General features: G+C 38.9%; 2 protein-coding genes across 4 annotated transcripts in view; one reads left to right on the top strand and one right to left on the bottom strand.

The window, feature by feature from the left end:
• LOC133643249 (anti-Muellerian hormone type-2 receptor-like) overlaps positions 1–9956 on the bottom strand; it is a 32222-nt gene extending 22266 nt beyond the window's left edge. The window contains exons 1-5 of one of the 3 annotated variants that reach the window (XM_062037699.1): positions 9791–9956; positions 8052–8375; positions 7571–7703; positions 944–1135; positions 686–865 (exon numbers count right to left, since the gene is read on the bottom strand). In XM_062037699.1, coding sequence (XP_061893683.1) covers positions 686–865; positions 944–1135; positions 7571–7643 — 445 coding nt within the window. In that variant the 5' untranslated portion in view covers positions 7644–7703; positions 8052–8375; positions 9791–9956. Of the gene's footprint in view, positions 1–685; positions 866–943; positions 1136–7570; positions 7727–8051; positions 8376–9790 lie in introns of those variants that run through there. The other 2 variants (XM_062037697.1, XM_062037698.1) reach the window with 2 other exon arrangements.
• A 2-nt stretch (positions 9957–9958) lies between these two features.
• LOC133643250 (cell division cycle-associated protein 7-like) lies at positions 9959–19719 on the top strand. Its single transcript, XM_062037700.1, has 8 exons — positions 9959–10213; positions 14557–14856; positions 14929–15009; positions 17974–18114; positions 18203–18346; positions 19182–19331; positions 19424–19560; positions 19626–19719. The coding sequence occupies exons 1-8, from the start codon at positions 10106–10108 to the stop codon at positions 19666–19668; spliced, it is 1104 nt and encodes a 367-aa protein (XP_061893684.1). The 5' UTR covers positions 9959–10105; the 3' UTR covers positions 19669–19719.
• Positions 19720–23979: the final 4260 nt, after the last annotated feature.

The following is a 23979-nucleotide window of genomic DNA, read 5'->3' as shown; positions in this document are numbered from 1 at the left end:
CTGAAGCGCATAGTGCAAAGACTTTCTGCACAGTCAGTTGCAACAGCGCTCCAAACTTCATGTGACCTTCCAATTAGCCCACGTACAGTACGCAGAGAGCTTCATGGAATGGTTTTCCATGGCCGAGCAGCTGCATCTAAGCCATACATCACCAAGTCCAATGCAAAGCGTGGGATGCAGTGGTGTAAAGCACGTCGCCACTGGACTCTAGAGCAGTGGAGACGCCTTCTCTGGAGTGATGAATCACGCTTTTCCATCTGGCAATCTGATGGACGAGTCTGTGTTTGGAGGTTGCCAGGAGAACGCTACATTTCGGACTGCATTGTGCCGAGTGTGAAATTTGGTGATGGAGGAATTATGGTGTGGGGTTGTTTTTCAGGAGTTGGGCTTGGCCCCTTAGTTCCAGTGAAATTAACTTTGAATGCTCCAGGATACCAAAACATTTTGGACAATTCCATGGGATGGCACTTCAAGTTCATATGTGAGTAAAGGCAGGTGGCCAAATACTTTTGGCAATATAGTGTACATCACAAAGTTCAGATGCAGACTGTTTAGTCTTGTAATAACATTTTGGCTTATATGCACTAGCCTGCTTACAGAATGAAAAAATATCCAAATTGCCCCCGCATCCTATCTGTCTGGATACAGTATGTTAACAAATTGAGAAGAGGTAAAACAGTCATACCCACAATGCCAGTGGACCCGTGCTTTTGTATCACACCAGTCCAGATTTTGTTGCTGACACCAGTCCAGGTAATGTTGCTGTTGCAGAGGTCTGTGTTGCACACACACTTAGCTATCCGCTTCACACGGGTTTGCGGCTTGCAGGTTGCATCCGGGCAAGATTTCTCTAATTTATTACAAGCTGCAACAGAAGATAGAGACACCTGGTTTGTGGTGATTTTGCAGCTGGATGGTCATCGCCAATGGTATCACATCTTACCGAGCACATCAACCTGTGGCGGGCCTGCCCCAATGAAGAAATAGCCCACGCAGCAGTATGTGCGCTCACACACCTGAACCGAGTCGCTGACGTTTCCCTCCGCTAAATAACTGCTGTCTTTCGGCTTCACCTGGAAGGCACACTGCCTTTTCTGACTGGGAGCCTGGCTGAAGACACCTAGAAAGATGCATTCTGGGAGGAGAAACGTTATTGTTGATAAGCATACTACCACTTAGGAGGCACAATACCACAAACTACTTACACAAAGATCAACATGCTTAAAAGGGAACTGCACTTTTTTGGGAATTTTGCCTATCATTTACAACAGTGGTCCCCAACCACCGGGCCACGGCCCAGTACCGGTCCGTGGATCGATTGGTACCGGGCCAAACAAGAAATTTAAAAAAAATAAAAAATTGGAAATCATTACTATTTTTTTAAATTTATGAAATCAACATAAAAAAACACAAGATACACTTAAAATTAGTGCACCAACCCAAAAAACTTCCCTCCCCCATTCACACTCATTCACACAAAAGGGTTGTTTCTTTCTGTTAATAATATTTCTGGTTCCTACATTATATATCAATATAGATCAATACAGTCTGCAGGGATACAGTCCGTAAGCACACATGATTGTATTTTTTTATGACAAAAAAAAACAAAAAACAAAAAAAAACATCCCCCCCGGTCCGTGGGACAAATTTTCAAGCGTTGACCGGTCCGCAGTTACAAATAGGTTGGGGACCACTGATTTACAATACTTACATAAGACAAGAACACATAGGTTGTTTTTTTTTAATGCAATCTAAATAATAATCCTTAGCAACAATGAGAGTCCCTCTATTCAGCCTATAAAGTGCTCTGAAAACATCCATCAACATTTAATATTCACACTGAAAGTTCATATGTAATGTAGGCACATTCATAATAACAATATTTACGTATTTTGCTCGTTTTAATCATACGGCGGCGTTTTAATTTTACAGAAGCATCACAACATTCGCTTTTCCCTTCAACAACAACACTACTTATCATTGCAGACTTTGTGGGAGACAACAGAGACGACTTTAGGACAAATGATGGTAAATAAATGGTAAATGGTTATACTTGTATAGTGCTTTTCTACCTTTTTAAGGAACTCAAAGCGCTTTGACACTATTTCCACATTCACCCATTCACACACACATTCGCACACTGATGGCGGGAGCTGCCATGCAAGGCGCTAACCAGGACCCATCAGGAGCAAGGGTGAAGTGTCTTGCTCAAGGACACAACGAACGTGACTAGGATGGTAGAAGGTGGGGATTGAACCAGTAACCCTCAGATTGCCTGCACGGCCACTCTCCCAACTTCGCCACGCCGTCCCCATGATGATCAAAAACTTTATATTTTTGAGCCTGAAAATAGGGAGGATGAGTACAAGTTTTAGATGCTGAGTGATAAGCAGATCCAGCAAGTAGCCCTCTTAACTAAACACTTAAAAAGATATACAAACTACGAAAATAATAAAACAATCAGTGTACAGTGTCTGCTCTCACTGGGATGTCGACTGATGGGATTTTTTTACCTTCTCAATTGGGTGAAGAATGAATCATAATCCATCCGAAGGTAAAAAAAAAAAAAAAGTGGCCACAAATGAGCGTCTTTTCATTTCTGTTTCACCATCTCTAGGTATGAGTTGAATGTCAAAGTTGACCAACTTCTCGTTTCATGACAACAACTCTCTTCTATACATGTAAGAGGCATGATTTATAATCTAGAATTAACTTTCACCAGCTCAGCGCCTATGTAGCAGCTAAAGTATGTCAATACAACAGCTGTGATCACAGCGCCACTAAAAGTAGTTCCTCTGTGTTAACACTTAAAGTAACAATATCACTAATACCTGGATAGAATTCAGGTCACGAGATGTATATGGAGTTATGTTGGCGGTTTTGGGATGTTTTTTTAGAAGGCGAAATAGCTGCATTGTTAGCCACCTTGTACTTGCTGTATTTTACGAGTTAAAATACATTATAAAATTACATAGGGATTATAAAGGATAGACAAAATTCCAAAAAAGTGCAGTTCCCCTTTAAAGACAACAGGGATACTTTTTATGTGGATTTGGGATGGGTTTCATAATCTATTCAAGAGTGTTTATTTACACAACCGCAGACAGGTTAGGGACAGACAGACAACTTAGAAGACAGCATTATTTACTACTGGTGTGTGGAATTGATTGTCGATTAATTGCACCCTGAAGTAATTTGAAGCAAAACTGAAGTGCACTACTTGGCTGCAACCATCAGAGGCACTATTGATTCGGTTTCAGCAAGTGTTTTGTTTCACTTAAAAATGTTTTAAAATAAGAGCTGTCTCTTAGCTAAAGTGTTTCAAGCTAACATTTTAGTTATAAGCTTCCCCACCATTAGTTGGGGTTGTAAATGCCACAATGAACCCTGTGAGATTCTACCAAAACATCTGGTCTTACTTACCAGCATTAGCTTATAGCTGAAGCACGAAATAACTTTGTTTTCCAAGTGAATGTGAAGACAGTGCTGAGAAAATGTGGATGATATTCAATGAATAAAATAAGGAAATCTTCAAAAACATGAAAGAGTGTGTAGCTAGCTTGCTCGGTGAAGCAATTCAAGAGTATCACTGCTAGTCTGCACCATACTTAAGCAGAATGAGTCAATAAGGGAGCAGAGAATGTTAAAATAATATCTAAACGGCAGATATTTATCCATGAAAATATAGGGAAGCTGCTGATGGTGTGTTTGACGGAGAAACAGCTGGAGGGAGATACTAGAGGTGGAAGTTTTGGGTACCTCACAATTCAATTACGAATAAGGAGCTACGATTCGAATACAAATCGATTATTATTGATGCATCTTTAATTTATGTATATTGATGCAGTTTTACATTGCTTTCCTTTCACTAAATAAGCGTTCATCACTTGCAACTTTTAAACACAGTGCATTTGTAAGAAGAAACAGTTGAAGTAATGCCCATTACATTTATTAATTTAATGGAAAAATTTGCAAAACTGGAACATAAAAGGAGCTGGTCGGATATCTCGGTGATGTGGCTCTCTGCGGTCACCCAAATTTTTCAACTGTCTGCATTACTTAATTTACAATAAATTTATAATCGATTATTAACATTTACTAACCAATTCTACAATCGCTCGTGTCCCAAGTGCGATCCATCTAAAAATGTATCATTTCACCGACCCCTAGGAGATACCGTAGAAGTCTACTCTCCAAGGTAAATGCTGTACATTATTATATTACATTACTTCATAAAACTACTATAATCCTGTTGTATTGTTTTTCATACAATATTTCATATCTAAAGTTGTTTTGATATTTTTAAAAGGCATGTTACATGTTGCAATTCTGCTGTTTTTGTGAGGGTCAAGCACCAATTAAATTGAGCCAACCAAAACAAGAGCTTGTGAGTTGAGGTACCACTATAAAGCAATGAATTGTGTAAACAAATTAAATATATATATATAAATAAATAAAAAGGCAGAAAAGAAAATATGTTAAGTTGATGTAAAAGAAAAAAAAAGAAAACACTTTCCATGGTATATTACACCTGGAGGCCACATGTTAAAAAACAGGTGGATTAACGACATGAGTGGGTTTTCAAGCTCTGACTTCTCCTTGGCATTATCGCCATAGCTGCTACTCTCACCAGCCTAAAGCTCCGCTTCCACACCGAATGCCCCATTTGAGAAATCGGTATGAAGGTGTATCAAACCGAAAAATCTGAATACACATACTGTTATAACCCAACAAAAACTGTCTCAGAACTTTAAGAAATATTCAAATGAATTCAAATATTGCAACAATTACACATGCATGACATGGCATTCTTCTGGCTTGCAAAATACTTCTTATTTAAATGGTGGCATATAAATAGGAGTTCAGAACAGTCAGTGAGCAAAAAATTCTGGCAGTTCTTGGGAAAATCATGTTGTAGGCAGTGGCTGAAGCGGTAGAGCAAGGTTGACGGTTGAAACGCAGCTTCCTCCATCCCAGTCACCGCTATTGTGTCCTTGGGCAAGACACTTTACCCACCATAGCTCCAATGAAGCCCACACTGCCGTATAAATGTCAATGAATGTGCTACAAATGTAACTCACCACTACCAGTGTGTGACTGCAGAGTGAACAACTAAAGGGTGTCTAGAAAGGCGCTATATAAATGTTAATGTTTGTTTATATTTACAATTGTATTAAATTAATACATTTAAACAAAGATTTACATGTTCTACTGCTTGTCCCTTACGGGGTCGCGGGGGATGCTGGAGCCTATCCCAGCTGCAGATAGGCGGAAGGCGGGGTACACCCTGGACAACTTGCCACCTCATCGCAGGGCCAACACAGATAGACAGACAACATTCCATCCATTTTCTACTGCTTGTCTCTTACGGGGTCGCGGGGGATGCTGGAGCCTATCCCAGCTGCACATGGGCGGAAGGCGGGGTACACCCTGGACAAGTCGCCACCTCATCGCAGGGCCAACACAGATAGACAGACAACATCCACACTCACAATCACACACACTACATAAATATAGAAATAATTAATTTGGATTTAAAAAAAAGGGGTTTTATCCATCCACCCATTTCCTACACCTTGTCCCTTTTGGGGTATTATTAATAATAATAATAATTTATTATAATAAAAAAACTTTATTTTTTTTAAATTCCATCAACAATCTTTTTTCCCTTTTTTTTAATTTATTGAGACAAAGAATATTTGTGTATTTAATATTTGTATGCTTACTATGGTATATTATTTATTTATTTGTTCACTGTTCTGTTAGAGAACAAGGAAATTGGATAAAATTGTACTAAATTAATACATTTAAATAAAGATATCCATCCATTTTCTACTGTTTGTCCCTTACGGGGTGGCGGTGGGTTGTGGAGCCTATCCCAGCTGCACATGGGCGGAAGGCGAGGTACACCCTGGACAAGTCGCCACCTCATCACAGGGCCAACACACTCACAATCACACACACCCACACACTTCCATTTTCTAGCGCTTGTCCCTTTTGGGGTATTAATAATAATAATAATAATAATAATAATAATAATAATAATAATAAATTATTATTATAAAAACCTTTTTTTTTTTATTCCATCAACAATTTTTTTCCCCTTTTTTTTATTGAGACAGATTATTTATGTATTGAATATTTGTATGCTTACTATGGTATATTATTATTTATTTGTTCACTGTTCTGTTATAGAGAACAAGGAAATTTGATAAAATTGTATTAAAAATAAAGATGTCCATCTATTTTCTACAGCTTGTCCCTTATGGGATCGCGGGGGTGCTGGAGCCTATCCCAGCTGCACATGGGTGGAAGGCGCTGGACAAGTCGCCACCTCATCGCAGAGCCAACCCAGATAGACAGACAACATTCACACTCACATTCACACACACTACATAAATGAAGATAGAAATAATCAATTTGGATTTAAAAAAAGGGATTTTATCCATCCATCCATTTTGTACCGCTTGTCCCTTTTGGGGTATTAATAATAATAATAATAATAATTTATTATTATAAAAAACTTTTTTTTTATTTATTCCATCAACAATTTTTTTTTTTTATTGAGACAAAGATTATTTATGTATTGAATATTTGTATGCTTACTATGGTATATTATTATTTATTTGTTCACTGTTCTGTTACAGAGAACAAGGAAATTGGAGAAAATTGTATTAAATTAATAAATTTAAATAAAGATGTCCATCCATTTTTTACCGCTTGTCCCTTATGGGATCGCGGGGGGTGCTGGAGCCTATCCCAGCTGCACATGGGTGGAAGGCGGGGTACACGCTGGACAAGTCGCCACCTCATCGCAGAGCCAACCCAGATAGACAGACAACATTCACACTCACATTCACACACACTACATGAATGAAGATAGAAATAATCCATTTGGATTTAAAAAAGGGGTTTTATCCATCCATCCATTTTGTACCGCTTGTCCCTTTTGGGGTATTAATAATAATAATAATAATAATAATAATAATAATAATAATAATTTATTATTATAAAACACTTTTATTTTATTTTATTCCGTCAGCTATTTCTTTTTCTTTTTTATATTGAGAAAGATTATTTAGGTATTTAATATTTGTATGCTTACTATGGTATATTATTTATTTGTTCACTGTTCTTTTACATAGGACAAGGACATTGGATGAAACTGCTATGTTATGAAAAGGGGTAGGATTAAATAAACTCTGCTTCTTCTTACTCCTTTTCGGAGGTGCTGTAATGAAACAACTGGAACTGTGTGATGCATTACATTGTATCGTATGCATGTTCCAAATAAACTGAAACTGAACTGAACGGAACAAGGTAAATGATCATTTATGATTGAAGAAGTCTAAAAGATTCATTGTTATTCTTTTGATAGCAACATTTTAAGAATACTATCAGTACGTTGACAGCAAAAAATCTAATAATTTCTGACTTTAACCACATCACACAAAGCAGAAATATTCAGCTAATTGTTGAAATAAACAATATTTTCATACATGTAAATGTACACACACACCGTCATTTATTGCATGAACTATGGGGTACTTTAATAGAAAAGTTGACTCACCCAGTGCCAGCAGAAGGCCCCACCGTCGCAAGATCATCATGGTCACTCTGAGCAGGGTTTTTTTCCCCCCCATTTCATGGGAATGTAGAGGGAGTTTCCCACATCAAGCATCACTCCCACATGCACAGCACACCTGCAGGAAGCCCACACCAAATAATGGGCTGTGGGAATACATCAAAACTGTATCTTTCAGTCTGACTGGAAACCCTCTTTACTCCTCGAAGTACAGAATGTACATGTGTGTGCGTGTGTGTGTGTGTGTGTCTGTGTGTGTGTGTGTGTGTGTGTCTGACCTGATAACATTGATGGCACTCAGCGCCATCATGGCCACAATATTAGGTACACCTTCAGTTAGATTCAATACAATTTGCATCAGACAAGTCAGTCTTTTTAAAAAGATAATAAAGATCAATACATTCTGACTGGAAACCCTCCTTACTCCTCGAAGTACAGTATGTACATGTATGTGTGTGTGTCTGACCTGATAACATTGATGTCATCTCCCTGAGCACCGGCTCCCCCCAGGGCAGCGTCCTGAGTCCGTTGCTGTTCACACTGATGACCCATGACTGCTGCGCCAGGTCCACTACTAACCACATTGTGAAGTATGCTGACGACACAACAGTAGTGGGCCTCATCCGTGACAACAACGGAGCTGAAACATCTGGTTGACTGGTGCAGAACCAACAACTTGGTCCTGAACGTCGACAAGACCAAGGAGATCATCGTCGACTTCAGGAGGCTCCAGTCCAGCCATACTCCACTCTTCGACACAGTAGTGGAGATCGTAAGCAGCACCAAGTTCCTGGGGGTGCAGATAACTGACAATATGAGCTGGTCCCTATGCACTTTTTACGTCGGATGAAAAGAGCACAGCTCCCTCCCCCCGTTCTCACCACATTCTACAGAGGCACCATAGAGAGCCTACTGACCAACTGCATCTCTGTCTGAACTGGAGCCTGCAGTGCCTCAGACTGGAAGTCTATGCAGAGAGTAAAGTAAAGTAAAGTAAAGTACCAATGATGTAGTGGTGAGGACGGCGGAAAAGATCATCAGCACTCCTCTTCCTCCTATCCAGGAAATCGCAAAAAGCCGCTGCCTGACCAGGGCTCAGAAAATCTGTAGAGACTCCTCCCACCCCCCACCAAGGACTGTTTTCACTGCTGGGCTCTCGAAAGAGGTTCCGCAGCCTCCGTAGCAGAACCTGAAGGTTCTGTAACAGCTTCTTCCCTAAGCCATAAGACTCTTGAACGCATCAAAATAATTCCCTCAATTCCCCCCCAAGAACGTATTAACTCGCTGGAATATAAAGACAATAAAACATACATCCATAAACGTGGATGCATACGCAAATTAGAGTGTCCACCCTGAGATCGGTAGGTTGTGAGTTCAAACCCCGGCCGAGTCCTACCAAAGACTATAAAAATGGTAAATGGGTTGTACTTGTATAGCGCTTTTCTACCTTTTTTTAAGGAACTCAAAGCGCTTTGACACTATTTCTACATTCACCCATTCACACACACACATTCACACACTGATGGCGGGAGTTGCCATGCACGGCGCTAACCAGACCCATCAGGAGCAAGGGTGAAGTGTCTTGCTCAAGGACACAACGGACGTGACTGGTAGAAGGTGGGGATTGAACCAGTAACCCTCAGATTGCTAGCACGGCCACTCTCCCAACTTTTTTTAATGGGACCCATTACATCTCTGCTTGGCACTCAGCATCAAGGGTTAGAATTGTGGGTTAAATCACCAAAAATGATTCCCGGGCGCGGCCACCGCTGCTGCTCACTGCTCCCCTCATCTCCCAGAGGGTGAGGGTGATGGGTCAAATGCAGAGGATAATCTCACCACACCTAGTGTGTGTGTGTGTGTGTGACAATCATTGGTACTTTAACTTTAAAAAGCGCAATATATTGATCTGTACAGTAATCTATTTATTTATCCTGCACTACTACGAGCTAATGCAACGAAATTTCGTTGTTATCTGTACTGTAAAGTTCAAATTGGAATGACAATAAAAGGAAGTCTAAGTCTACTGGGCGCCGTATTGGCCACTATATTAGGTACACCTTCAATTAGATTCAATACAATTTGCATCAGACAAGTCAGCCTTTTTAAAAAGATAATAAAGATCAATTCATTTACCGCAACATACACAACATTGCTTTTTTAAATGTCATACTACAAATCAAACATTCAAGTAAAGCACGTTACCTGTAAGTGTCGAACGTTTTGAAAGTTAGGAGTTCAACTACATACAGTTTGTCAATATCTTCAAACGACGCAATTTTGAATTACTTTCAGTCCCTAGGTTGCGTGTTTTGCTCTTCAGCGTTTTTCACCCGGGCGGACCTTAAGAAGAGTGACCGAAATAAGTGTCAAGCTTGTCCCTTGTCGACTAAACAAGCGCTTCCTGCTTCAATCAGCTTAATTAGTCGTAGTTTCTCGCTGCCGCTCTCGCTAACACAACCCAGACGTTGCATATGTCAACTTGTTTGTGTCTTTTTAAATCATCTTTTAAAGTTTACGATGTACCCCCTGACGGAAAAGCTGGCGGAGGTTTTTGCAGAAGACTCTGAGAACGATGAAACATTTTACGGTTTTGGTGAAGAAGAGCTGAGTGACCACTTCAACCAGGTCCAGTGTGTTTGTGTTATAAATGTCTTCATTTTGATACACATGTACTTTATTTTAATTTTTTATTGTTGACTGTTTTAAGAAGAAGTGGGGGAAACAAAACTGTCAATACAATTAATCTACGAGGCTGATATTAGTTTCCAAATCACCAGCCTCGTAGGACGAAACTGATAATCGACACTGATACTTTTTACTTAAAATGTCATATCATTTTCTCACTAGTCTAATGTAACGACAAAATCAACGACAATGTAACATAAATATAGTGGAAAGAATCGTAAAAACTGTCAATATAATTAATCTACGAATCTGATATTAGTAAATCACCAGCCTCGTAGGGCGATACTGATCATCGATACTGATACTTTTTACGTAAAATATCATAATTTTCTAACTAGTCTAATATAACGACAAAACCAACAACAATATCACAGAAATATAAATAAATATGGTGGAAGGAATCGTAAAAAAAACCCAATCTATTTGTGAAAAGGTAATAGACACAATTAACCCATTTTTTTTAGGAAAGTAGACCACACTAGTTAATATGTAGATTAAAAATCAATATTTAACTTTTTCTCAAATATAGACTAGATCAGTGGTTCTCAAACTTTTCGTTCACCAAGTACTACGTCTGAAAAAACTGTGCTTTCCCCATAATGACCAACATTAAAATACAGTAGCGCAGTAGGCCTAAGTATTCATTAAAAACAAAGCGTGTACTAATTTGTGTGCCTATATATAAATCCGAGTGTGTGTAATCAGATCCGTTTGTGTGTTTTAGATCCACGTACGAGTGCTCTAAGTTGTATGTCTGCGCTTAATCAGAAAGAACCCTTGATAGGCTGGCTACTTACACGTGACTTCTGCAGTGTAAGATTTGAGCGAGTGCGTCCAGATTTGTGAGCGTGTAATAAAACGTGTGATCGCGCATTCACAATCTGCCTGTGCGTATCTGAGGTGTACTGTACGTACATTTAACCAACCACGGAAGACGCCACGCAATTTAAACCAATCAGAAACAACGTACAGCTGAGGTGCTTGAAAGAGAGACGCCAAGACCCGCCTTAAGTTGTTTGTGATTGGTTTAAACTGTGTCTTCCGCGGTTGGTTAAATGTAGGAACAGTGGATTGATGGCTTGGTCTGGGATTGGTTATTTCGAACAATCAATCAGAGTTACTCAAACTACGGCAAGCTGCTAAAATTAATCCATCCATCCATCTTCTACAGCTTGTCTCTCGGGGTTGCGGGGGGGGGGGGGGGGTGCTGGAGCCTAACCCAGCTGCATCAGTTTTTTTTTTTTTTTTAAATTGAGTAGTGAATGTCAAGTGTAGCGTGAAAAAGGGTTAAATTGCGTGACTGTCACACTCAAAGTGTAAAGCTTGGTAGCTCTGAGCAAGTGTGGGAGTGTGGTCCGTCGTTGTTGACTTCAAGGCAGAATAACATGATCAGTGGCTGCAAGGCGCCAACTAGTGGTGAGTATAAAGAAAGGCAAGGGGGCATTACAGACAACTCTTTTTACACGTTCAAAGCCAACTTTGCGATAGCGAATATTTACACAACTTTTATTACATTGTTTACGTTTTTGTAATTTTACGCTATAAGTGACACAATTATTCAATGATTTTAATATTTCAAGTGAAAAGTATCGGCCACCATTGGAATAGGAAGCTAACTTCACCCTAGTATCCTCTTAGAGGTGTGAATCTTAAAACACCCAACGATTCGATCCGATTACTTGGGTCAATGTTTTTCAACCACTGTGCCCGGGCACACTAATGTGCCGTGAAATATTGTCTGGTGTGCTGTGGGAAATTATGCAAATTCACCTAACTGGTCCCAAAATTTTTTTTGCAAATCAATAATTATAATATGCCGTTGCCGAGTGTCTGTGCTGTGTAGAGCTCAGCAGGGTAACCATTAATACTCTTCCATATCAGTAGGTGGCAGCAGGTAGTTAATTACGTCTCGGGTGAGACGAGGATGGTTTGTTGTGATCCCAATATGCAGAGCACAGCGGGAGACAGTGTGCAGGTAAAAAGTATGCAACGCCTAATCCAAAATTTAACAAAAGGCAGGTCCCGCTAGGAAAAGGCACTGAAGCATAGGGATGGCTATGCAAAACGAAAGTAAAACTGAACTGGCTACAAAGTAAACAAAAACAGAATGCTGGACGACAGCAAAGACTTGCAGCATGCAGCGCAGAGACGGCGTCCACAAAGTACATCCGTACATGACATGACAATCAACAATGTCCCCACAAGGAGGATAGCGTCCGCACAACTGAAACAGTCTTAATTGCGAAAACAAAGCAGGTGCGGGGAATAGCACTCAAAAGAAGGCATGGAGCTGCTACAGGGAAACACCAACAAAACAGGAAGGGCCACCAAAATAACAGCGCAAGACAGGAACTAACGCATTACACACTGGAAAACAACAACAAACTCAAAATAAGGCACGACAACCTGGTGAAGTTTCATTTTTTAACCTTTTCTGCTGGTGGTGTGCGTCCGTATTTTTTTAATTAAAAAAATGTGCCTTGGCTCAAAAAAGTTTTAAAAACACTGACGTGGGTGACTATTTGATTCAGAATCGATTCTCAATTCAACACTATCTTCGATTCAAAATGATTGACACAATGTATTACTACTTAATATAATAACAGCTTACAGGTTAGAAAAGCTCCTTCTAGTCAAAAGCAGATGGCCTAAAAACATTTTTTTGAAATTGATACTTTTTTTTTTTTTAATTGATTTTTGAAAGTTATCAATTCAGATTCCGGATGCATTAGAATCGCGATTGAGAAGTGATTAGATTTTTTTTGCACACCCCTAAGTAGAGATGTCCGATAATATCGGCAGTCCGATATTATCGGCCGATAAATGCTTTAAAATGTAATATCGGAAATTATCGGTATCGGTTTCAAAATTATCGGTATCGGTTTCAAAAACTAAAATTTATGACTTTTTAAAACCCACGGACATAGGGAGAAGTACAGAGCGCCAATAAACCTTAAAGGCACTGCCTTTGCGTGCCGGACCAGTCACATAATATCTACGGCTTTTCACACACACACACAAGTCAGTGTGTGTGTGTGATGTAGTGGGTCTCTTTCAAACACCTCAGCTGTACGTTGTTTCTGATTGGTTTAAATTGCGCGGCGTATTCCGTGGTTGGTTAAATGTACGTACACCTCAGATACGCACACGCAGATTGTATGACACGCATGCACTTGTGAATGCGCGTGCACACGTTGTATTACACGCTCACGAATCTGGACGCGCTCGCTCAAGGCATACTTGGTCAACAGCCTTACAGGTCACACTGAGGGTGGAGGTATAAACAACTTTAACACTGTTACAAATATGCGCCACACTGTGAACCCACACCGAACAAGAATGACAAACACATTTTGGGAGAACATCCGCAAAGTAACACAACATAAACACAACGGAACAAATACCCAGAACCCCTTGCTGCACTAACTCTTCCGGGACGCTACAATATACACCCCCCGCTACCCCCCCACCCCCCACCCCGCCCACCTCAACCTCCTCATGTCCCAAACTCCAAGCTGCTGTTTTGAGGCATGTTAAAAAAAATAATGCACTTTGTGACTTCAATAATAAATATGGCAGTGCCATGTTGGCATTTTTCCATAACTTGAGTTGATTTATTTAGGAAAACCTGGTTACATTGTTTAATGCATCCAGCGGGGCATCACAACAAAATTAGGCATAATAATGTGTTAATTTCACGATTGTATATATCGGTATCGGTTGGTATCGGAATCGGTAATTAAGAGTTGGACAATGTCGGACTATCGGATATCGGCAAAAAAGCCATTATCGGACATCTCTACCCCTAACCATTGTTGACTTATGGTGCTACTATGATCAATGTTAATTCAAATACTAAATATGGGATATAAATAATAATAAAAGTATAATTGTTTGTGTATAGTATATAAATTGGTGCAAAGGTTTAACACGTGTACAAGGATATTTCACATGCCTTCATTGTGTATATAATTGAACTGTGTTTATGTTGTGTATAATGTGTATTTATAATATGTTGTACAAAGGACATTTAATAATTTTCGGAAGTTCATCTTGTACTTGACATTGTTTATAGGGTTAGGCGCAATAAGTGTTCAACTTCAGCCTAATCCCTTTCGGTCTGCAACATTTTCATTTTCAATTTATGAATGTACAACTGTTTATTTTGTTGACGATTGACCGAAGAATAATAAACTTATTATTATTATTATTATTATTATTATTATCAATGTCTTCTAACGTATAACAAACGCGATGAAAGTGTGTTTGCTTTTGTTCCTTAGAACGCTGACATGCAAGGTGAAGATGAAGGCCGACCTTCTCTTCCCTGCAAGCAAACTACGTCCAAAACCTTCAAACTGAGAGTGGCGCTTCGCTCGGCTCCGTCAGACCAAAACTCCACCGATGAGGATGAAGACGAGGATGGAGAGTGGCTGCAAAAGACAAGGGTGAAGACAAGTCAGACAGAGGACGAAGGTGTTACATCCGAGGAAGACCAGACCAGAGCAGCTGAAGAATGCGAAGATGCGTCCGACTTCTTTCTGGCCAAGAGGGAACAAAACATCCGAGCCAACAAAGCAATGGTAAGATGGAGGAATCTTTCTTTTGCTGAAGCATCAATGGTAAAGCTGGACCTCTTCCTTCTCTGACGGCAGCTGGCTCAGCTGATGGCCGACCTGCAGAAGATGCCTGGAGGTGCTGCTTTTCTGAAAAAGCCAGAAGCAAAATCATCTAAGGTGAGAAACTCTTTACGTAGATGATGGAAAGTGTCCTTTGGTGGCTTTTTTTCATCATTTTGGCTGTTAAATCGAGAAAAAATAAGACTATTTGGTCTGTGCAACAAGCATGCACATTCCTAAGTTTGTAACGGTGAAATGAATAAGTAGGATAGGACTTTATTGTCATTGCACAAGTACAACGAAACTATGTTTTCAGCACAAACCCGTTCAAGATTAGACAAACAAACGGTGTACAGGGTTACAGAACAGGAACGCTGATGGGTCGCCAGAGGCGCCCCGTAAAAGATGAGAAAAAGGTCAAACGCTGGGGAAGAAGATGAATAAAAAAATACAATCTAGACTGGGCTCCTAAGGGGGCCTAGTCCGGAGTGGGAAAAAACCTCCATGCCATGCACACATAAACATGTTACATATAATCACGACAACTCGCAACAGAGCGGCGGGGAGTTGGGGCCCTGGAGGTCGACTGCTGCTATGAAGCGCTGCCAGCCGTCCATCACCCCGAGGGGAATCAAGCGGTGGTGAAGGCGTGGGGTGGGGCAGGGGGGGAGGGGGGTGTATAGGCCCATTGTCTTGGGTGTGTTGATGTAGTGTTCATAGGCCTGGGGCCGTTCTGCATGCAAGCAAAAGTTCGACTCCAGGTGTCGCTGAGGAGGGAGGGAGGTCAAAAGCGTCCATTATTGAGGTGAAGTGGGCGTGTGAGTGGAAAAAAAGAAGTTTGGGATCTCACCATGTTTGCTACTTTTTCTTAGACACAACGCTATATGCCTAATCAATAATTATTGAACACAACAAAAAGGTAAGGCATTACCGCACTGACGTAACAGCGGAAAGAATCACATAATTGGCCAATACAACAGAATCCGCAGTTAAACACACAATATCAGGGAAATTGACGATTGTGAAATGCTGTCATTGGGAGGAAATTGGAACGTTTGTTTGGAAAAATGTGTCCAAGACCTGAAACACGTGTACTTGAAAACAGTGACTAAACTACAAAGCTAAAGCTAGCAAGAACAATCCATAAACCCACAACACATCTAATCTTCTTATGTGGTTGTGAGCGTCATGGATGTAAGATCAATGTACAAACAGGACAGCGGCTCTCTTTTTTTTTTTTCCTTAACAGCCTCAACTCCTTTCCTTACTCGTCAAGCTCAGGACAGCAGCACACTTATCCCCTTCACAATAATAGCGCTGTGCGCAACATCTGATCTGACTGCGCTAACAAAATAAAGGTTTCATAACAGTACCTTACACAAGCACCATTTACCCAATAGTGTTCAAAATTGTCCGAAGATGTATTGCACCATTAAATGTGAGGATTTTTGCATTTTATGAAGTTTTATTCATGACACAATACACTTCCCAGTGGTCGAGTGTAAACATGGAGAAATGAAAACATTTAGTTGTAATATTTTTTCATATTGATATTGTTCATTTTTATCTATTGTTTTTGCTGTTATTATTGAGTTTATTTGTTACTAATTTATATCCAGTTGGACTTTTAAATTATATTTAAATAAAAATGTTGGTGGTACAATAAATACCCATGTTTTCAAATGAATTAATACTCGTGATTTCAATATCAATTTAAATAATGGTGACTATTATTTTTTGCCATAATCGACCAGCTTTACTTAGTTTGAAGCATAACATTTTCACCACGGAAGATTCATTGATGATGTGAATATGTACATTTGCCTTCAATTTTTGTTACTTGAGCATCGAATGAGCGTCATGACCAATGAGCAAGTACCGTATTTTTCGGAGTATAAGTCGCTCTGGAGTAAAAGTCGCACCGGCCGAAAATGCATAATAAAGAAGGGAAAAAACATATATAAGTCGCACTGGAGTATAAGTCGCATTTTTTGGGGAAATTTATTTGATAAAACCCAACACCAAGAATAGACATTTGAAAGGCAATTTAAAATAAATAAAGAATAGTGAACAACAGGCTGAATAAGTGTACGTTATATGAGGCATAAATAACCAACTGAGAACGTGCCTGGTATGTTGATGTAACATATTATGGTAAGAGTCATTCAATTAACTATAACATATAGAACATGCTATACGTTTACCAAACAATCTGCCACTCCTAATCGCTAAATCCCATGAAATTTTATACGTCTAGTCTCTTACGTGAATGAGCTAAATAATATTTGATATTTTACGGTAATGTGATAATAATTTCACACAAGTCGTTCCTGAGTATAAGTCGCACCCCCGGCCAAACTATGAAAAAAACTGCGACTTATAGTCCGAAAAATACGGTAGGCCCTATTTGTTTTAAGGTGATGGCAACAAAAAAGGGTAAAAACTGCACTTTAAGATGTTCAATAATAATTCAAGTACAATTTTTGCTAACGGAGATTGAGAGTTAATTTTACTGTCATTGTTTTGTTTTTTTTACTTATTTAGGATAATCAGAAGTTCACTAATGAAAGGTCAAAGGTTATTACATAATTTAAAAGGTTTACTTCCTTTATTATTGTTTATTACGATTACATCAGGGGCTCTCTAAATTAAAGTTAAAGTACCAATGATTGTCACACACACACCAGGTGTGGTGAAATTATTCTCTGCATTTGACCCATCACCCTTGATCACCCCCTGGGAGGTGAGGGGAGCAGTGAGCAGCAGCGGTGGCCGCGCCCGGGAATCATTTTTGGTGATTTAACCCCCAATTCCAACCCTTGATGCTGAGTGCCAAGCAGGGAGGTAATGGCTCCCATTTTTATAGTCTTTGGTATGACTCGGCCGGGGTTTGAACTCACAACCTACCCATCTCAGGGCGGACACTCTAACTATAATGCTGACTATATTATTGTTTGTCAATAATTTGTGGGACAATATATTGCCCAGCTAATAAAGAGCTGTAGAAGCAGGGGTAAGCAGCTTTGCATAATATTAGCCTTAAACCAGAATAAATTCCACTAATGTGAATTACAACCTCAGCAAAAGCGTCCACCTCGCTCTGGAAAGGAGTCCAGAAGGAACCCAGAGCGCTCATCCCGCAGACACACCCGCTCTATAGGAAGACACGAGGCCCCCCAGGAAGCAGATGTGGACCTCAGCCTGGAGGAGGAGCTTCTTCAAGTAGGTTCTGGAAGACAAGGGTATTATCAAAGATGGCGTCGGAACGGCTCACTTTATTGTACTATTTACCCCGATGTGTGTGTTGCAGGTTCGTGGAGCCCCGCGCAGACGTGGGACCCCGCGAGCCAATCACAGCAAGCCTCACATCATCAGGCCCGTGGAGGACATCACTGAGGACCAGCTGCAACTGGTGGCAGACAACATGACCGACAAAGTCTACAACAGAGTTACTGTGGGTTCTGTCTCTTTTATTACCACCTGTTCTCGGTCTGTATGCACAGCCAGTAAATATGCAGATGACTTAAGTCTTTTTAAAATTTAACTCTTAAAAATGTTTAATATACAGTACAGGCCAAAAGTTTGGACACACCTTCTCATTCAATGTGTTTTCTTTATTTTCATGACTATTTACTTTTTGTAGATTGTCACATCAAAACTATGAATGTGTGTGTGTTAAAAAAAACACACGTCACAAAAAAGGTGAAATAACTGAAAACATGTTTTATATTCTATATATATATATATATATATATATATATATATATATATATATATGTATATATATGTATGTATGTATGTATGTATATATGTGTGTATATATATATATATATATATATATATATATATATATATATATATATATATATATAATGATTCCACAAACTTCTCATTCAATGTGTTTACTTTATTTCCATGACTATTTACATTGTAGATTGTCACATCAAAACTATGAATGAACACATGTGGAGTTATGTACTGAACCAAAAAAAAGGTGAAATAACTGAAAACATGTTTTATATTCTAGTTTCTTCAAAATAGCCACCCTTTGCTCTGATTACTGCTTTCCACACTCTTGGCATTCTCTCCATGAGCTTCAAGCGCACCTATGAAGTGAAAACCATTTCAGGTGACTACCTCTTGAAGCTCATGGGGAGAATGCCAAGAGTGTGAAAATCAGTAATCAGAGCAACGGGTGGCTATTTTGAAGAAACTAGAATATCTATCCATCTATTTTGGACTTAGACTTAAAACTATTTTATACACTTGTTCTGGTTTTTGCTTGTCAGGGCTCCACGTGTCACCAGTGCCGTCAGAAGACCGTTGACACCAAGACCTGCTGCCGCCACCAGGAGTGTCGGGGCATCCAGGGTCAGTTCTGCGGGCCGTGCTTGAGGAACCGATACGGGGAGGACATCAGGAAGGCCCTCCTTGATCCGGTGTGAACACTTGAAGGATAACTTTGTCACAAGATAATCTGGCCAAATGGCGTCTTTTACCCTTGATTTTTGGACCATTTTGTAACGTGCAGGACTGGACTTGTCCTCCCTGCCGAGGTATCTGCAACTGCAGCTTCTGCCGCCTGCGAGAGGGCCGCTGTCCCACGGGGATCTTGTTCCCTCTGGCTCAGTACCACGGCTTCTCAGACGTCCACTCCTACCTCCGCAGGTAACAAGTACCATTTGCTGTCGCTTTTTAGTGCGCAAATGGACAAAACATCTCTCTTTTTCCAGCCTCCAACACAAAGCCAAGCGTGAGAGTGCAGATGTGAGCTGAGATGAGAAGATACTGTGTGACTTTTAACCAATAAAGACTTTTTACAACGGACTTCTCTTTGCATTTAACATCCCCACAAGTCACCAAAAATAGTTGGTCAAGTTGTAACGTAAATGGAAGCCGCGTCAAAAGAGCATCCTGAGTAAAGTACTCACCCCCAAAAAATGACATGTCAAGATCCTCTATGGCAGTTATGGTTGCCCTCAGGGCCGTTTTTAACAATGAGTAATATATGAATATACATGTAATACATTAACAATATATTTTTTTACATAAGCTGCAAAAATTTTTTTTGAAATTTTACTTAAAAAACTGTTAGCTCACCAATCACCAGAATTTTACAGTAAAAGCAGTGTTTTTTTTATAATATATAAAAAAAATAGAATAAATGGAATGGAAAAACAAAACCAATGTTTTTAGCGGTAAAATCTTGTTTTTTTGGTTTTTTTGTTTGTTTTTTAATGTTTTAGTGTCTTACTGTATATGGGGGAAAAAACAATACCAAAGTTGATTTTAAGGTAAATAACTCGGCGGAATTTAACTGTAAAATCTATTGTCAATTTTAGTCTACAATTTGATAATTTGTTTTAAAATCACAAGTTAAGCAGATATTTAAGTATTTATCTTTATTTTAACAAAAAATATTTTTGGCGTACATAATATATTTTGATATTTAATTTTTAAAAATATGCAATTGCATGCAGTACATGAGTTTTAATGTCAAAAGGGAAAGAAATATTTAGTAAGAGAATATTAATCATTTTATTAACGCATATTATATCCAGGCTTTCGCGGGCCACGTAAAGTAATGTGGCGGGCCAGATTTGGCCCCCCGGCCTTGAGTTTGACACCTGTGCTTTATGGCGTGAGTACTATACTGTTTTTTTTTAATCTACTGCAAAAATTCTAGTCAAAGATCCTCTATAGCAGCCAGCGCCCACACTTTTTCTGCAGGCGAGCTACTTTTCAATTAACCAAGTGGAGAAGATCGACCTCATTCATATATATTATTTATATGTATTTATTTATTAATAGGAATGTTAACAAAAATGACCCAATAAAAAAAATTGCAACCCATACATGCTCCGTATGACTCCAGTTATGTTTATTTCTTAAAAGATCCTGGATTTGACAGGAGTACTCTGCTGAATTCATACTATATTTTGCAAAAATGATAGTCGTAGCTTGACAGGAGTTTTTATTTAAATTACTGAAAATGCAAGTCAAAGATCCTGGATTTGACAGGAGTACTTTGCTGTTGCAAATGCAGATCAAAGATCCATATGCAGGAGAACCATTTTAAACGATCTTCAGTAAAAAGGCTAAAGATCATCTATATGACAGGGATGCTCTGCTGTTTTTGTGGTTCTGCTGCAAAAATGCTAGTCGGACTGTCTTTATGCCGGATTGCTCTGCTGTTTTTGAGGATCTCATGCAAAAATGCTTGTCAAAGATCCTAGATGTTAGGAGGGTCGTTTTTTTTATAGGGTGCCATTTGGACTTCATAACTTGTAAAAAATAAATAGTTGATTTACCAATATTTTTATGTTCTATTGTATACATGACATATGTAACTTGCTGAAAAACATATTGGTCGAACTCAGGCAGCTGATTTAACACCCGGCATTGTAACACTAAAACGTTATATTTACACTAAAATTAATTATAATCAAATTTTGTTTAAATTTAAAATGAATGATTGCTGTAGGGTGGATTTGAACCGGAATCTCCCACATGCCAACCTGCATCCTTATCCGTTATACTATGCTGCTTCTGCTGTGAATTGGTGAGAGAACATGCTGAATTTACCACTGAAATCGTAACATTTCACACTGAAAAGCATTAACACTGTACTTTTAACACCAATGTATTTGCTGTATATGATATTTTGCAACAGCAGTGATGATTAACCAAGAATTATGAAAGAAACTGCTGTTGAATGCATAATAGCACTACATATACATTGTGATAAGTCAACATTACTATATACATGTCCATTCTGTTAGGTTGATGTCCACCGTGTTAGTTGAATGAGGCTAACACGGTGGACACTAACACGGTGGACATTTTGAGCTAAAGTTAGCCTTCAGCCTGCCTGTGTTAACATAACAGCTAGCATGGACTTGAATAATTGATAAGAAATCTATAATTTCACACAAACATGTTTTGAAAAATTTCAATTTGATTGATCTCCTTATTATTTAGGCCTAACAGAGTGGACACGTTATGTTCAACCACATTAAATTCACTTCATAAAAACATCAACATCAGATAGTAAGAGAGCTAAAAAACCACACAGCTTACCAGAGTTGAGTTTCCCGCCACTGGTGTGATGTTACCTGATGAGAATGATGTCACTGACAAATGTGGTTGTTTTCTTAAAGGGACAGTAACGCAACTTAACAGAGTGGACAGCGACCACAGGGACAGACATAGAACCTTATTTTTTTGTAATTCTTTTTACGATTTTGATAATATACACCATATGACTAAAGAGAGCTTGTCTATGATAATTATATCATAACAAAAAAAAATTAAAAATATATGTTTTTATTTGTTATTTTCTAGATTAAAGTTGAATAAACAGCACCAGGGACATGGCAAAATCGCATAATAGAACTTTAACAAAAGCTTTAAAAAATATATATTCTAATGTTTGAAGCCCATATCACTGTATTTATGATAGACAACAATTTACCATACACAAAGAAACTAATGGAATGAGCAATTGTAAATATTTTGAGAAAATATGACATGATTTATACTGGGGACGCAAAAGGCACCATATAAAAAAAATGACCCAGGAGCGCTCTGCTGTTTCATAGTACAAACCCCAAAACAAGTCAAAGATCCGCTATATGACAAGAGTGCTGTTTTTGAGCATCTCATGCAAAAATGCTTGTCAAAGATCCCAAATGTTCGGAGCGCTCTGCTGTTTCATAGTATAAACCCCCAAAACAAGTCAAAGATCCGCTACATGACAAGAGTGCTGTTTTTGAGGATCTCATGCAAAAATGCTTGTCAAAGATCCCAAATGTTCGGAGCGCTCTGCTGTTTCATAGTATAAACCCCCAAAACAAGTCAAAGATCCGCTATATGACAAGAGTGCTGTTTTTGAGGATCTCATGCAAAAATGCTTGTCAAAGATCCCAAATGTTCGGAGCGCTCTGCTGTTTCATGGTAAAAAAAAAAAAACACAAGTCAAAGATCTGCTATATGACAAGAGTACTGTTTTTGAGGATCTACTGCAAAAATGCTTGTCAAAGATCCTAAATGTTAGGAGCGCTCTGCGGTTTCATGGTAAAAAACAAACAAAACCACGAGTCAAAGATCCGCTCTAGGACAAGAGTGCTGTTTTTGAGCATCTCATGCAAAAATGCTTGTTAAAGATCCTAAATGTTAGGAGCGCTCTGCCGTTTCATAGTATAAACCCCGAAAACAAGTCAAAGATCCGCTATATGACAGGTGTTGTTTTTGAGAATCTAATGCAAAAATGCTTGTCAAAGATCCTAAATGTTAGAAGCGTTCTGCTGTTTCATAGTATAAACCCCAAAAACAAGTCAAAGATTCGCTATATGACAAGAGTAATGTTATTGAGGATCTACTGCTAAAATGCTTGTCAAAGATCCTAAATGTTAGGAGCGCTCTGCTGTTTCATTATATTAAAAAAAAAAAAACGCAAGTCAAAGATCCGCTATATGACAAGAGTGCTGTTTGTGAGAATCTACTGCAAAAATGCTCGTCAAAGATCGTAAATGTTAGAAGCCTTCTGCTGTTTCATAGTATAAACCCCAAAACAAGTGAAAGATCCGCTATATGACAAGAGTGCTGTTTTTGAACATCTACTGCAAAAATGTTTTTTTTTTTGTTGTTGTTTTTTTTTTTTTTGTTTGCTCCATGCTTTTTTAACCTGTAAAGCACTTTGGTGCAATCTAAAAAGTTGTTGAAAATGTGCTATATAAATAAAGTTAACTTGACTTGACTTGACTTGACTCTGCTGTTTCATGGTATAAAAAAAAACACAAGTCAAAGATCCGCTATATGACAAGAGTGCTGTTTGTGAGAATCTACTGCAAAAATGCTTGTCAAAGATAGTAAATGTTAGAAGCGTTCTGCTGTTTCATAGTATAAACCCCAAAACAAGTGAAACATCCACTATATGACAAGAGTGCTGTTTTTGAACATCTACTGCAAAAATGCTTGTCAAAGATCCTAAATGTTAGTATAAACCCCAAAAACAAGACAAAGATTCGCTCTATGACAAGAGTAATGTTATTGAGGATCTACTGCAAAAATGCTTGTCAAAGATCC

The sequence above is a fragment of the Entelurus aequoreus genome, linkage group LG26 (assembly GCF_033978785.1).
Source record: "Entelurus aequoreus isolate RoL-2023_Sb linkage group LG26, RoL_Eaeq_v1.1, whole genome shotgun sequence".
In the NCBI taxonomy this organism is placed as follows: Eukaryota; Metazoa; Chordata; class Actinopteri; order Syngnathiformes; family Syngnathidae; genus Entelurus; species Entelurus aequoreus.
The sequence above is the reverse complement of the archived record's forward strand: the minus strand, read 5'-3'. Positions and strand labels throughout refer to the sequence as shown.